Raw genomic sequence first — 13,565 nt, forward strand, 5'->3', positions numbered from 1 at the left:
GCAGCAGGATGGTGCTCCATCGCATACTTCAATCTCTACCTCAAAGTTCCTCGAGGCAAAGAAGATCAAGATCCTCCAGGACTGGCCGGCCCAGTCACAAGACATGAACATCATTGAGCATGTCTGGGGTAGGATGAAAGAGGAAGCATGGAAGACGAAACCCAAGAATGTTGATGAACTCTGGGAGGCATGCAAGAATGCTTTTTTGATGTTCCTGATGACTTCATCAATAAAATGTATGAATCCTTGCCGAAGCCCATGGAAGTTATACAAAATATTAAATTTGGATCTCACAGCACCACTACTTAATTCGCTTATGTTATGTAACATATTTTTGTATTTGAAGTACATATTTTGTTCAATTCTCACACTACTTTCGGTAGACGACAAAAGTTTTGTCTTGCCAAAATTGGACCTTTAAGTCTTCATTAAATGATCAATCTTTTTTCAGTGAAACAAATATATTTTTGTACATTCAACATAATTTGGGAGGGTCTTAGCTTTCATATGAGCCATTTCTGAAACCAATTGAATTATTAAAAGTCAGGTTATTAGCAATTGAGTATAAAAAAAAATGGATAAGCGACAAGACTTTTGTCAGGGACTGTATATATGTGATTATTATTGTAAATATCAACCAAATCATGTAATCGACAGCTAATCAAGCCGTTGATAGTTTACTTCCTATTATTGAAGATTAAGTCGCATAAAATGAGAAACGTGAAAAATTCTGAAGCCAAAATTACCCATTTGTTTTCAATCAACAGGTCTTACCTCTCCTCCGTAGGACACCAACGGGGAAATCTCACATTTGATCGGCAGGTCCGTTCCGTCCTTTAGACTGGATCAAGAGGAAGGAATGAAAAGAAATTAAACAGGAGCATGACAGAATTGTACGCAAGAGGCTGGAAATCCTCAGCGGTCCTTTGTGTTTGTCTTTTTTGAGAGTTCATTTCCAAAAGGGAGGAAGTTGAAATGATTACAGACATTGAGAGACGAATGACAGCTCACGCACTCGCATGTTACCATCTGTGTGAGTGGGCATGCGGCTGTCATTCAATTTGTTGGAATAGGAGATAGATGACAAGGGGGAAGAAATAGTATCAGTCTGGAGCATTAAAGAGAGCAAAAAGACATTTCAGAAGGACGTTGGCGAAGATTTTCACTGTAGAAAAATTCAAATTAGGCTCATTCAAGTCGACACGAGTTGAGATTAGCATGCACTACATGCCAATATCATGCTCCGATGACACTGATTTGGAGGTCATTTCCTTGATTTCAAAAGCGGCAATAAGCAAAAGGTTGGAAGTAATGTCAAAATAGTTAACTCTTTCAGTGCCATTGCCGATGACGGACATCGGTTCTTTTCATCCTTCTGTAAATTTAGTTTGTCACCAGTAAAAGTCAATAGCAGTCAATGAGTTAACCTGATAGAGTACAAAGTTTCCACTAGACGGTACAGTTCAGTTCACTTTTGTGTTCTCCTTTGCTTTTTTAGTTTTACGTTTTACAAATACTCTCAGTATTTTTTTTTCTCCATTTAATGTACAGGTTTTACATCACATGAATTGAGGGCGAAAAAAATGTACCGCAATTTTGGACTATAGACCCTACCCACCGACGTCACAAAATCACGTGTCGCTGTATCCGGCCGCCATATTGTCCGTATTTTTTAGACCTATTCTCATTGTTTTCAATTAGTCGTGCAAGTTATAGAGCAATTCATGGAAGCCCCGGTGTTATCTGACGCTGTAAACTCATTGGATGCGTTGCATAAAAGGCGTTATGTGGAAAAGCTTCAGTTTATCCATTCGCATGATCCATATTTGATGCCTAAATCGATGTTTTTCCACCCGCTGTCTTCGCCATCTTTGCCTGACATCTGCTACCCTGAGATTTACAACTATCTTGTCCACACAAAATCAGCCTATTCTCACGAAAGTTTGAAAAACTTTAAGAGCTTGGAGGCTTATAAATACTTCGTTGCTGGTTGAGTGAAACAGGTCCTCATCCACGAAAATTCGGCAGGAATCTATCTTGTGCTTGGAAAGGTGAGTTACGAAATTTTCAAATCAAAATCTTTTGTTATTGCTAACATCCACTGTCAAGTCTAATGTATTTCATGTCATTTGTCAATGGAGCTAGGGCTTTTAATGTTTATATGGTTTAGCGATAGCACTCTCACTACATACATACGTGTATGTTGTCGGCGATTAGCCTAGCAATGATCTTAGTTGTGGTTGTCAGCCCAAAACCCTCTAAATATATATTAAATGCATCTTACCAGATATAAAATGACTACTACATAATCTGTGGTAATCGTTTGGAGCCCAGTTTTCTCGTCGAATTGCAGCAGCACATCTCGCTCTCTCCTCTCCGGGTCTTTCGGAATCCGGTAGAACTTCAAGTCTCTCCGTCTATCTTCTCTGTTATTGCAACCGACCGCCACACACGCCTTCACCATTTTGATTATTAATGTTAACGAGCAGAAAAACACGCCGTAAATAGGAGGAATGTACGTAGCCGTAACAGGTAAACACGATGTGTTGACGGACAATTGGGCGGTACCAGTCAGGAGGACGGAGTTGTGACGTCACGTGGGTAGGGTCTATAAGACGCACCTGAATATAAACCGCACCCACTAAATTTGACACGAAAACAGCATTTGCTCATAGTTAAGTCGCAGCTGTCCCCACTGTATTATGGGATATTTACACCAAAAGATATTAACCTATAACACTTTATTTGACGGCGGTGTCATAAGACTGTCATGAAACCGTCATAATTTTGACATGACCTGGACATTTCTAAAAACGACGTTCAACATCATTTGGGAGGGTCTTAGCTTTCATATGAGCCATTTCTGAAACCAATTGAATAATTAAAAGTCAGGTTATTAGCAATTGTTTCTACAAAATGAATAAGCGACGAGACTTTTGTCAGGGACTGTAGATTAGACATCTATCACCATCAGTGGTACAGATACTGTACATGAGCACTCACTGCCAGCTCCCCGGAATTTAATGGATTTTTATTACCAGTTACTAAGATTGTACGCATTTTTTCAGTACTTTCTTATTCACGTAATTATTTGGTGTACTACTTCTCACTCTTAAAAATTCTGATTACTTTATCTACTGGGCGTCTGGTTCCTCAGAATTGCCCATGCTTGCCCAAGTGAAGAGAACTGTACGTACTTGGAGGAAAGAAAACCCAAAACATCTGCATGCACTCAAAACTGCCGGGGGGCCAGGGGGTGGGGCAAATAATTACTTTCTGTTGCCATCATCTGTGACACGGCCTTCTTCTCCAGCTCTGGAAACATTTGTCAGGGAGGTGTGGGGATGGAACATGGGGAGCAAGACCAAGCATGAGCAAATGGCACAGCAAGGATGTGATGGTAAACACACAAAAAAAACACAAAAATCCAGGAACAAGCGATACATACAAGTGGGTGTCTCACGTACTCACCTGGGTATGGCGGGCACACGCGCGCCACTCTCATCGATGAAGTGACCGCCGGCGTTCAGCACCCAGCGGTGATGGAGGGACATGAGGGCGTGTCTCGCGGTGGTGGGGGTGTCCTTCCCATCTTGGCGGTCAGCGTTCTTTAGAGGAGAGAACTCATCCTCCCTCAGCACCTCGTACACTACAAACGTCCTGTCAGGAGACATAGAGAAACATAAGTGGTTGTATTATGTTAACTGCCACCATACTGTGAGAGAATTTTATTCATGCTTAAAACACAACCATTATACATGATATTTTGTATGCTTTTGTTATGCTTGCATGAGAACATTGTAGCATAAAGCATCATTGTTATATCAACCTGTTTGAGTGTGCCTTCCCATAGACTGTATCACAATATACCCAAATATGGGCTGTTATGTTCCTGTTTTCCAATATGCCCTGAATGAATACAATGTGGCAACTGTCGCTTATCAGACTTCGTTCTAGCCACAGCCGGTGTTCAAGGTCTCAGCTCAAATATGTTTTTGTATGGAAAAATACCCAGGTTTGTGAGATGATGAGTTTCGTTTCTGAGTAAGTTTCGTTTCACGGTAGGCTTCGGCACCGCCATTTGAACAGTATAAATGTCCAGCCGCTATTGTAGTTCTTTGTACTTTCTGGGTGATCACAGCTCCTGGCTGGGTGACATCTGTTTGTACCCGAGAGCTCTTGTTCATAAAGCCTTCGATGAAAAGCAATCCATGGTTGGGGTCATATTCATTTCTCTAATCGAGCTATCGAGTTCAAAGTTGAATTTCCCTGACACATACAACACTCATATCTTAACAAATTTTTAAAATCTTTAAAATCCTCCTTCTTACATTTAAGACCATTAATGGGTTGGGGCCATCTTATCTCTCCGATTCTCTGGTTCCATAAAGCCCCAACAGAATACTCCGCTCTCAGAATGCAGGTCTACTGGTAGTTCCCAGGGTTTCTAAAAGTACTGTAGGAGCTAGAGCCTTTGGCCACCAAGCCCCTATTTTATGGAATCGGCTTCCAGCTAATATAAAAGAAGCCGAGACAGTCTGCACATTTAAGATTAGATTGAAAACGTTCCTATTCAACAAAGCTTATGGTCAGGCTAGTTGAAGTCTGAGTAGACTCAAAGTTTAGTCTAAGCTGCACTAGAAGCTATAAAGCTGGGGGAAGTACAGCCACTGAGTTCTATCTCCTTTTTCTCACTCTACCTACCACTTATCTTACTTGATTTCTGTTTTCCAATGTTAATATCTAGTTGTCTAGTCTCTTCATCACTAGTCACCCGGTGTCCCCTTTCCCCCCTCCCCACTGGGGAGGGGCTATTTTTCAGCTGCAGCCTCCTGACTTTCCGGACCCCACGCTGGATGGACGTCCTCGTTGCTACCCCCGTCTCATTTGGCTAGATGGACCGCTTCTTGTTCCTTTACTCCACTGCATCTTTACAGACTGTAACTTAACCTGCTAATTCCTATTAGCGGTACTGGGGCTTCCTGTCTATCCGTCCTGGGAGTGGATCTCTCCTGACTGTGGTACTCCCCAAGGTTTCTCATTTTTCTCCCGAAGATTCTGGAGTTTTTGGAGTTTTTCCTTGCGGACATGGAGGGTCTAAAGATGGGGGAAACCCAGGACTTGAATTTATTTATTCATCTTTGTTGCTTCATTTGCTGTTTCTGATTGTGTATTATATTGCCTCTGCAAAGCCCTTTGAGACATTGTTGTTGTGATCTAGGGCTATACAAATAAAATTGAATTGAATTGAATTAACGGGACATACCAACACTGTTGTTAATCTTACTTTTCAATAAGTACGCATAAGGCGCACCTGACTACAAGCCGCCACCCACCAAATGTGACAAGAAAACGGCATTTGTTCATAGATAAGCTGCACTGGACTATAAGCCGCAGCTGTTCTCACTGTATTATGGGATACTGACACCAAAAGATATTAAACGGTAACACTTCATTAAACAGCGGCATCATATGACGGTCAGAAGACCAAATAAACCACTATGAAGCTTTTAACCAATTGGCTGCAAAGCTTCATTGCATCAAGAAGCTTCATTTGGCCATCACTGCTCCCTTGGGGGAGACAGTCAACCTTTTATGCCACCTGCTGTCAACACTGTTGTTGTCCAACATGCCTCCTAGCATGCATTGCAGCTCAACAGATGTATATAACAATCAAAATTCATGTTTTGTGCTAATTCTTTATTCAGTTACTGTTCCTGTTGTTTAATTAATTGCTAGTTACGGTATTTGGTAACACTTTATTTGACAGTGGTGCCATAAGACTGTCATTAAACAATTAGACATAATTATGACATAACACTGTCATGAGCATTAACGAATGCTTTTAACAGTTATCATTCAGTTTTATTCGGCATATGATGTCCCTTTTGAATGGATGTAAAAGATCCGAGCTGGACATAAGTTGGTAACATAATTTGCTGGATGACACTTAATGACATCTGTCATAAGCATTCAGTAATGCCCATGATAGTGTCATGTCATAATTATGATGGTCTTATGACAGTCTTATGACGCCGCTGTCAAATAAAGTGTTACCAAATACCATAACAAGCAATTAATGAAAGAACTGGAACAGTAAATGAATAAATAATTAGCACAGAACATGTTTATTGTTACTTACAACTGTAGTGCTGCAATGCATGCTGAATTTTGATTGTTACTTACATCTGTAGTGCTGCAATGCATGCTAAGAGGCATGTGTTGCTATTAACACAAATAAATCAACAAATAAGCCGCACTGGACTATAAGCCGCAGGATTCAAAATGAACGAAAAAAGTAGCGGCTTATGGTCCGGAAATTATGGTAATTAGTTACCGTTACAAAGTACTTCTCCCAAAAAGTAATTGAGTTAGTAACCCGGTTACCTCATTGTAAGAATAATTAGTTACTCCGCAAAGAGTAACTGATGTTACTTTTCATGTTCTACATGTTGTTACATTATACATTTTATAACAATCTTTCACATAAAAGATGTTTATGTTCACTGATTGAACTAAGCTGATTTTTTTTTTCATTCCAAAAAAAAAAAAAAAAAAAAAAACATAGGTGTTTTTGTTTTTCCTGTTGTGCTGAACCCGCACCTAACCGTGACCACCTTGTGCATCGTCACACCTCTAATAAATATATAGATATATTTTTCAATAAGCAGGTGAGGGTCTGAATCTCCTGCCTTTGCTCTAGTTTTGATTTTAAAAAAAAACATCACAAAAGGTTCAAGGATATGTCATTCAAGAAAAGTTGCGTGCAAGTGACTATTTTTGGTAATTTAAAGAATACATGTTATTATATTGTAGCGTATACAAGTAAAATGCCAATTTGGTGGTGATAATGCACACTCAGTAGGAAAACAGTACAATATTTTCAATGAATTTATGAATGAATATGAATAATGAGAATGCGAATGTTATGCTAACACTCAAAGCCACCTAGCCAAACAACATTACGTTTGCAACGGCGTCCCCACCACCATTCCTGCTCCCCCCTCCCGCTCTGCACTTCCCACTGTAGGCAGCCGGTGAGACAAAATCAGACAACTTGCGCTTCATTCAACCAAATTGTTGTAACGCACTCATGCGCCCCTTCACATTCTCAGTAACAGTAACGACGTTGCAAAGATGGGAAAAGTTATTAATTAGATTACTCTCTACTGAAAAAAATAACGGCATTATTAACAACACTGCATAACACACATACACTGTAAAAAAACAAAACAAAAAACGTCATATTAGTCATGCTACCTTAAGATTTTACGTACACATAACTCAAACTCTAATATGTCATTTGTTATTTAGAGTAATGCCAACTCATTTTGTTGACATTGTTTAAAAAAAAATTACAGTTCACAAGCATGTACAGTAATTTTCGGACTACAAGCCGCTACTTTTTTCCCCTCACTTTGAAACCTGCGGCTTATAGTCCAGTGCGGCTTATTTGTTGATTTATTTGGGTTAATAGGTAGCACTTTATTTGACAGAGGCATCATAAGATTGCCATAAGACCGTCATAATTGTGACATGACACTGTCATGAGCATTAATGAACGCTTATGACAGATATCATTACGTATCATCCGGCATATTATGTCACAAACTCCATTTATGTCCAGCTCGGATCTTTTACATCTATTCAAAAGTGAGATAATTTTCCGGATGACACAAAATGGCATCTGTCATGAGTATTCATTAATGCTTATAGCAGTGTCATGTCATAAATATGATGGTATTATGACAGCTTTATGGCGCCACTGTCAGACAGAGCTGGTGATTAATGAAACAACTGGATGAGTAACTGAAGAAATAATTAGCACAGAACATGAATTTTGATTGCTATTTACGTCTACAGAGCTGCAATGCATGCTAGGAGGCATGTTGGATGACAACAGCGTTGACAGCAGGTGGCAGCAGAGAGTGACCGTCTCCTCCAAGGGAGCAGTGACGGTCAAATGAAGCTTCTTGAAGAATTGAAGCTTTGCAGCCATTTGGTTCAAAGCTTCATGGTGGTTCATTTGGTCTTAAGACAGTCGTATGATGCCACTGTCAAATAAAGTGTTACCAGTTAATATCTTTTGGTGTAAATATCCATAATACAGTGCGGACAGCTGCGGCTTTTAGTCCAATGCAGCTTATCTATGAACAAATACCGTTTTTGTGTCAAATTTGGCGGGTGGCGGCTTATAGTTAGGTGTGCCCTGTAGTCAAAAAATTATGGTAGTCATTTCGTGACGTCAGTTACACTCATACACAAACACACAATCAAGGATGCTCGCATTTGATTGGCTAAAATATTATCTAAAAAATATAAAATCTCTGCCCCATGTCAGACGGCTACTTCCTAGAAATACTGGCTTACATTTTTCTCTGCTCGTACATCAGAAAACTAAATACTTGACTATTTCACTGGCTTGCATGACGGTGTTGTCCATCCTTTTTAAGTCCATCATCGTCATGACGCCTCGTGTCTTAAAAGAATTGTAATTTAAATCACTCACATATTAAACTCTATACTTTGAGATGTTTTTGTTTAATGGCATACCATTAAATTCCTAATGGAAAACGTGCTTTGGCTTGATAAAAAGGGGTGTCATTAGATTGTGCAGGTGTACACGTGAGGTTAACAGCATTCTCTCAGGCCAAGAAAAGAAAACACAAGCACTATTGGCTGCAGAGTGAAGAACGGGGGGGACGCCCATATGGAGTCTGCTAAAGCCACCAGTCTTGGTATAGCTGTCAAGATTCCAAGTCAAAGCAAATAGAATTTCCCAGCCCCTTTACTTTGAATGCAGCAAATCATCCTCAAAAGGGAACTGGACACGTTCCCTCATATATCATTACTGGAAATGTAAAGCTCTATTAGTAGTGGCGTGGCTGTGGGCTTATGTCATGCACCATTAGTGGAGGGTTGAGTCTTCCTACTCCTGTGTGCTGACTGGGTTTTGGGAAGACGGCATGGCTAAAGGATTAGTGTTTTTTGTGCACCATGCATTTTTTGTGCACCATGCATCAAGTGACAATTTGGACATAGTTTATTAAATCAGTTTAAAAAAGGACATCTATCGGCAGATTGGTAATGGCGAGTGAGACAATGTATACACGTTTGTGTCATGTGTCTGGCCCTTCTCCACTAATTGTCAGCATATTCCATCACACTAATGCATCGCAAAGACAGTGTGCTCCTTAATCTGTCACAAAGAACAACTGAGAACACAAACATGTCACAAAGAACAACCGAGAACAAGAACATGACAGTTCCCAGCTGCGTATACAAGACATGGACTCATAGCATTCAGTCAGCACACTCCTGCATGTCGACTGTCTATTACCGCTTGACCCACTATGCCTATAACTAATTATAATTGTGTAATAATTATTATAATCGTGGCAAAAAATGATCATGATTATGAGTATTTTCACAATATTGCAAAGTCAAAAATGTATGTACACTTGCATTATCCATGGTTTCAATCATTTTCGACAAATTATTTCAAATGTTATGGTGTACTAGTATTATTAAAAGTCTTAATTTGATCTGATTATGAACAAGATTTTAAAAATTTGATGCAAAAAAACTACTGCAGAGGGGATTTGAATAAATGTAACATTTTGTTATTAGTAATTATTAGTATTAAAAGTAGTACTCATAAAAGTGGCAAAAGTATTAGTAATTTTGTCATTAGTAATGTTCCTTAATTTTTTTTAGTACCACCACCATGACCAATATAAAAGTACCGTATTGGCCCGAATCTAAGACTGCCCTGATTATAAGACGACCCCCTCTTTTTCAAGACTCAAATTTGAAAAAAGACTCTTTGGACACCAAATTAATTTTTATACAGAAAATAATTACAGTACATCCGAAACAAATGATTATAACAACACATTTGAGGGGAAAAAGCATGTTATTTTGCCTCATTCAAATCTTAATATCCTAACATTTAAATATGTAAACTAAAGTGCAATCACATTGGTAAATGAATGGCTTCTGGTTTTTGAAATGTAAATAAACCTATGTATTGTGATAAAACAACAAAATTGCAATAACTGAATTAACCATCAAAGGGAAGTCTAACTGTAACTGCAGTCTTGAAACAAATCTGAATAAGGAAAAACATTGCAATAAAATAATGCAAACTGGTTAAACTTGAGAGTAGCTGAGATCTGTCATGACAGAACATCGCTTCAATGATATCTGGCTCCATCTAGCGTCGTGAATGGGCATAATGTCTATACCGCGAATATAAGACGACCCCCCCCTTTTTCAGTCTTATTGCAATGCAAAAAACACCGTCTTATATTCGGGCCAATACGGTAATACAGCATAATTAGTATATTTAATATCATTGTAAACCACTAACAATATGCACACTATGCACTATGTTAATTGACAATGTTTTAACTTAACACGATATGCTTCTGTCAAAAATTGATATATCGTTTTAAAAAGGAGTCTCTGTATAAAAACAAAACACAAGTTGCTACTAAATTTTGACTGCCATTGACTGCACTAGACGCCCAACCAATTTGGACTGGGACGGGGGAAAGTTCATTCATTCAAAACCAGAGCATTCGCAGCCTGGCTTTCCGATTTTTGGGGCATTTACAGGTCGCTTTATGATCATTTTATGGCATTTACAGGTCACTTCCAGATGAGTTTAAGTCACTGCCCTTTCATTTGGGGAGATTTGCAGATGACTTACTGTTTTGTAACCAAAAAACAACAGGAAGTGACTGAAAATCAACGATAAATGAAATCAAATGCCCAAAATTAAACATATTGGTTGCCATAGACGTCCAATCCGTTTGAAGTGGGAGGGATGGCAGCGGATGGACGAATGTTCATCTGCTGCCACTCTCCCAGTTCAAATGAGTTGCACGTCTACTAGTGATAAACTCAATTCAATTCACAGCAGAAGACTAAAAAGAGCTTGTTTTTGTTTATTCTATTGTAAAATATTGTTGAATTATTTCCTGACCCATGAAACGATAAACGTTATATCGCCATATTGTGAGATCCTCATTATTGTAAGCCTAATTTTGCAACAGTATCGCATCACGAGATACTCAGAGGTTCCCACCCCTATTGTACATATATCTGAATTGTCATTCTGTATCGATTCTTTGCATACCACAAGAGAGAGCCCATGATAAGAGGAAAAGCAAATGGATGTAAACGGAGATCCCAATTTGGTACACAAAATCCACCCTTGGATTCCAGTAAAAATCATTTCATAGCATAATTCAAAAGGAACTTACTTGGCAAACTGGAAAATGTCAAAAACAAATTTTTCCATCTTAATCCCATTGGGTTTGTCCGGAGAGATGAGTTGACCCTGGGCATCCACATATGGGATCTTCTTCCGAGCTACATGGTGCTCAAGCTTTGGTTCGTACTTCCTGATGAGAGAGAGCAACAATTAGACTTCACCACCACCACAAGTGTATAAAGATTGAAGAGTTCCTTTATGGGCTTACTCCACTATATCTTTGAGGAATGAGAAGCTAAAGAAGTGATTGGCCACGTTGCCTGCATTGAACATGAGGCGGCCGTCAGGGCTGCGCTTCTCAGCCGTCGCCAGGGTGATCTCACTGTACTCCACTACCTGGTATAGACCGTCTACCTTGCACACCACGCCGACGGCCTCTGTGGGGTTGCTTTTCTCCACCACCTGAAAAGAGGATGAGAACCTTTATTGTCAACAGCATACAATTGCCTCCAACGGCAGTGATTGAGTTAAAAACTGCATTTTATATTTACTCGGGTTATCGTTGTAATGTCTGTTTGATGCCTATAGCTGTCAGTGACAGCAAATTAAATGTGTAAATTTAGAATATGAAGCAGTCATAATTAGTGCTGCAACGATTAATCAATTAATTCGAGTAATAGCATACCGCACGAATGCTATTTTTAGACCGTGACGTCGCCATCAAAACGCGGAAGTGGGTCATTATAGACACGCCTTCACTTACAATCCATGTTGTTTCTGCTTGCTTTCCCCGGTAATCTTTCGAAAAAGAACATGCCGATCGAACACTGCTGGTATGGAACTTGTAGAAACGACTGTAGACATTATGACATATGAAGGATGTTTTCTTCTTACGTTTTCCAAAACCAAAAACTCGGAGGAAAAAATGTGAAGAATGGATCAACTTGCGCGGACGTCCAACAGACCAGTTTAACGCCAGCAAGGTGAAGCCATTCACATTTCATATGCAGTAAATATTTTGTTGGGGGTCATGGTCCTACAGAGGACGAAAAGGTAAGCCATTTTGATATTTTTATTAGGGCTGTCAAAACTATCGTGTTAACGGGCGTTAATTAATTTTTTTAATTAATCACGTTAAAATATTTGACGCAATTAACGCAGATGCCCCGCTCAGACAGATTTAAATGACAGTACAGTGAAACGCTCACTTGTTGTGTTTTATGGAGTTTTGCCGCCCTCTGCTGCCGCTTGGGTGCGACTGATTTTATAGGCTTCAGCACCCATGAGCATTGTGTAAGTAATTACTGACATCAACAATGGCAGGCTACTAGTTTAATTTTTATTGAAAATTTTACAAATTTTATTTAAACGAAAACATTAAGAGGGGTTTTAATATACAATTTCTATAACTTGTACTAACATTTTTCTTTTAAGAACTACAAGTCTTTCTATCCATGGATCGCTTTAACAGAATGTTAATAATGTTAATGCCATCTTGTTGATTTATTGTTATAATACACAAATACAGTCCTTATGTACCGTATGTTGAATGTATATATCCATCTTGTGTCTTATCTTTCCATTCCAACAGTAATTTACAGAAAAATATGGCCTATTTTATAATGGTTTAAATTGCGATTAATTGCGATTACGATTAATTAATCTTTAAGCTGTAATTAACTCGATTAAAAATTTTAATCGTTTGACAGCCCTAATTTTTATTTATTTTTTAGAGTGGCGTTTTGCCGTGCTGCTTGTCTGACAATGAATGACCTGAAAAAAATTAAAATGGTATTTGACTGCCACTGTTACCTTTTCTGTTGTAAAAAAAAAAAAAAAAAACACTTTAGTAATGGGGAAGTGTAAATAAATTACAGACTTAAGATATGTTATTAACAGGGGTGCACATAATTTTTTTGCCCAGGTTCTCAGAGGAGGACCTGGAGATGTGACTTGGTCCTCATTGAGCTTGAGAGCCAACCCGCCTGATGCGATAAATTTATGACAAGCTTTACTTAGAGCCAATTAACTTTAATTAATTATATTAACAATTAATGCTTGATTAACATCAACTGGCACAACAAAATTGCCATTACTTTGAAATGTAAAGAAATAAAAAGCACCAATTCAAAATAAAGGGCATTATGCGGCTCCCACATTAACTCCAACCCTTTTTAAAAGTGGGATGTCCTCCTCATAAGACCTTATTGAACGTGCATGTTTAGCTTTGTAAAATGCTAGCAAAAACACGTTTGTCAGTGCATGTCGCTGTTCATTACCTTTATTCCGCCACTTGTCTATAGGGCGAGCGTGGTCCTGTTTGACATCGATAGTTTGCTTAATT

At 38.9% G+C, this 13,565-nt stretch overlaps 1 protein-coding gene across 2 annotated transcripts in view; it reads right to left on the bottom strand.

Moving 5' to 3' along the window:
• uap1 (UDP-N-acetylglucosamine pyrophosphorylase 1) overlaps positions 1-13,565 on the bottom strand; it is a 38,935-nt gene that overhangs the window by 6,319 nt on the left and 19,051 nt on the right. The window contains exons 6-10 of one of the 2 annotated variants that reach the window (XM_057841490.1): positions 11,490-11,683; positions 11,271-11,411; positions 3,472-3,660; positions 3,274-3,315; positions 775-841 (exon numbers count right to left, since the gene is read on the bottom strand). In XM_057841490.1, the coding sequence (XP_057697473.1) occupies positions 775-841; positions 3,274-3,315; positions 3,472-3,660; positions 11,271-11,411; positions 11,490-11,683 (633 nt within the window). The remainder of the gene's footprint in view (positions 1-774; positions 842-3,273; positions 3,316-3,471; positions 3,661-11,270; positions 11,412-11,489; positions 11,684-13,565) is intronic. The other variant, XM_057841491.1, reaches the window with a different exon arrangement.

Source organism: Corythoichthys intestinalis, chromosome 7, assembly GCF_030265065.1.
Source record: "Corythoichthys intestinalis isolate RoL2023-P3 chromosome 7, ASM3026506v1, whole genome shotgun sequence".
Classification (NCBI taxonomy): Eukaryota; Metazoa; Chordata; class Actinopteri; order Syngnathiformes; family Syngnathidae; genus Corythoichthys; species Corythoichthys intestinalis.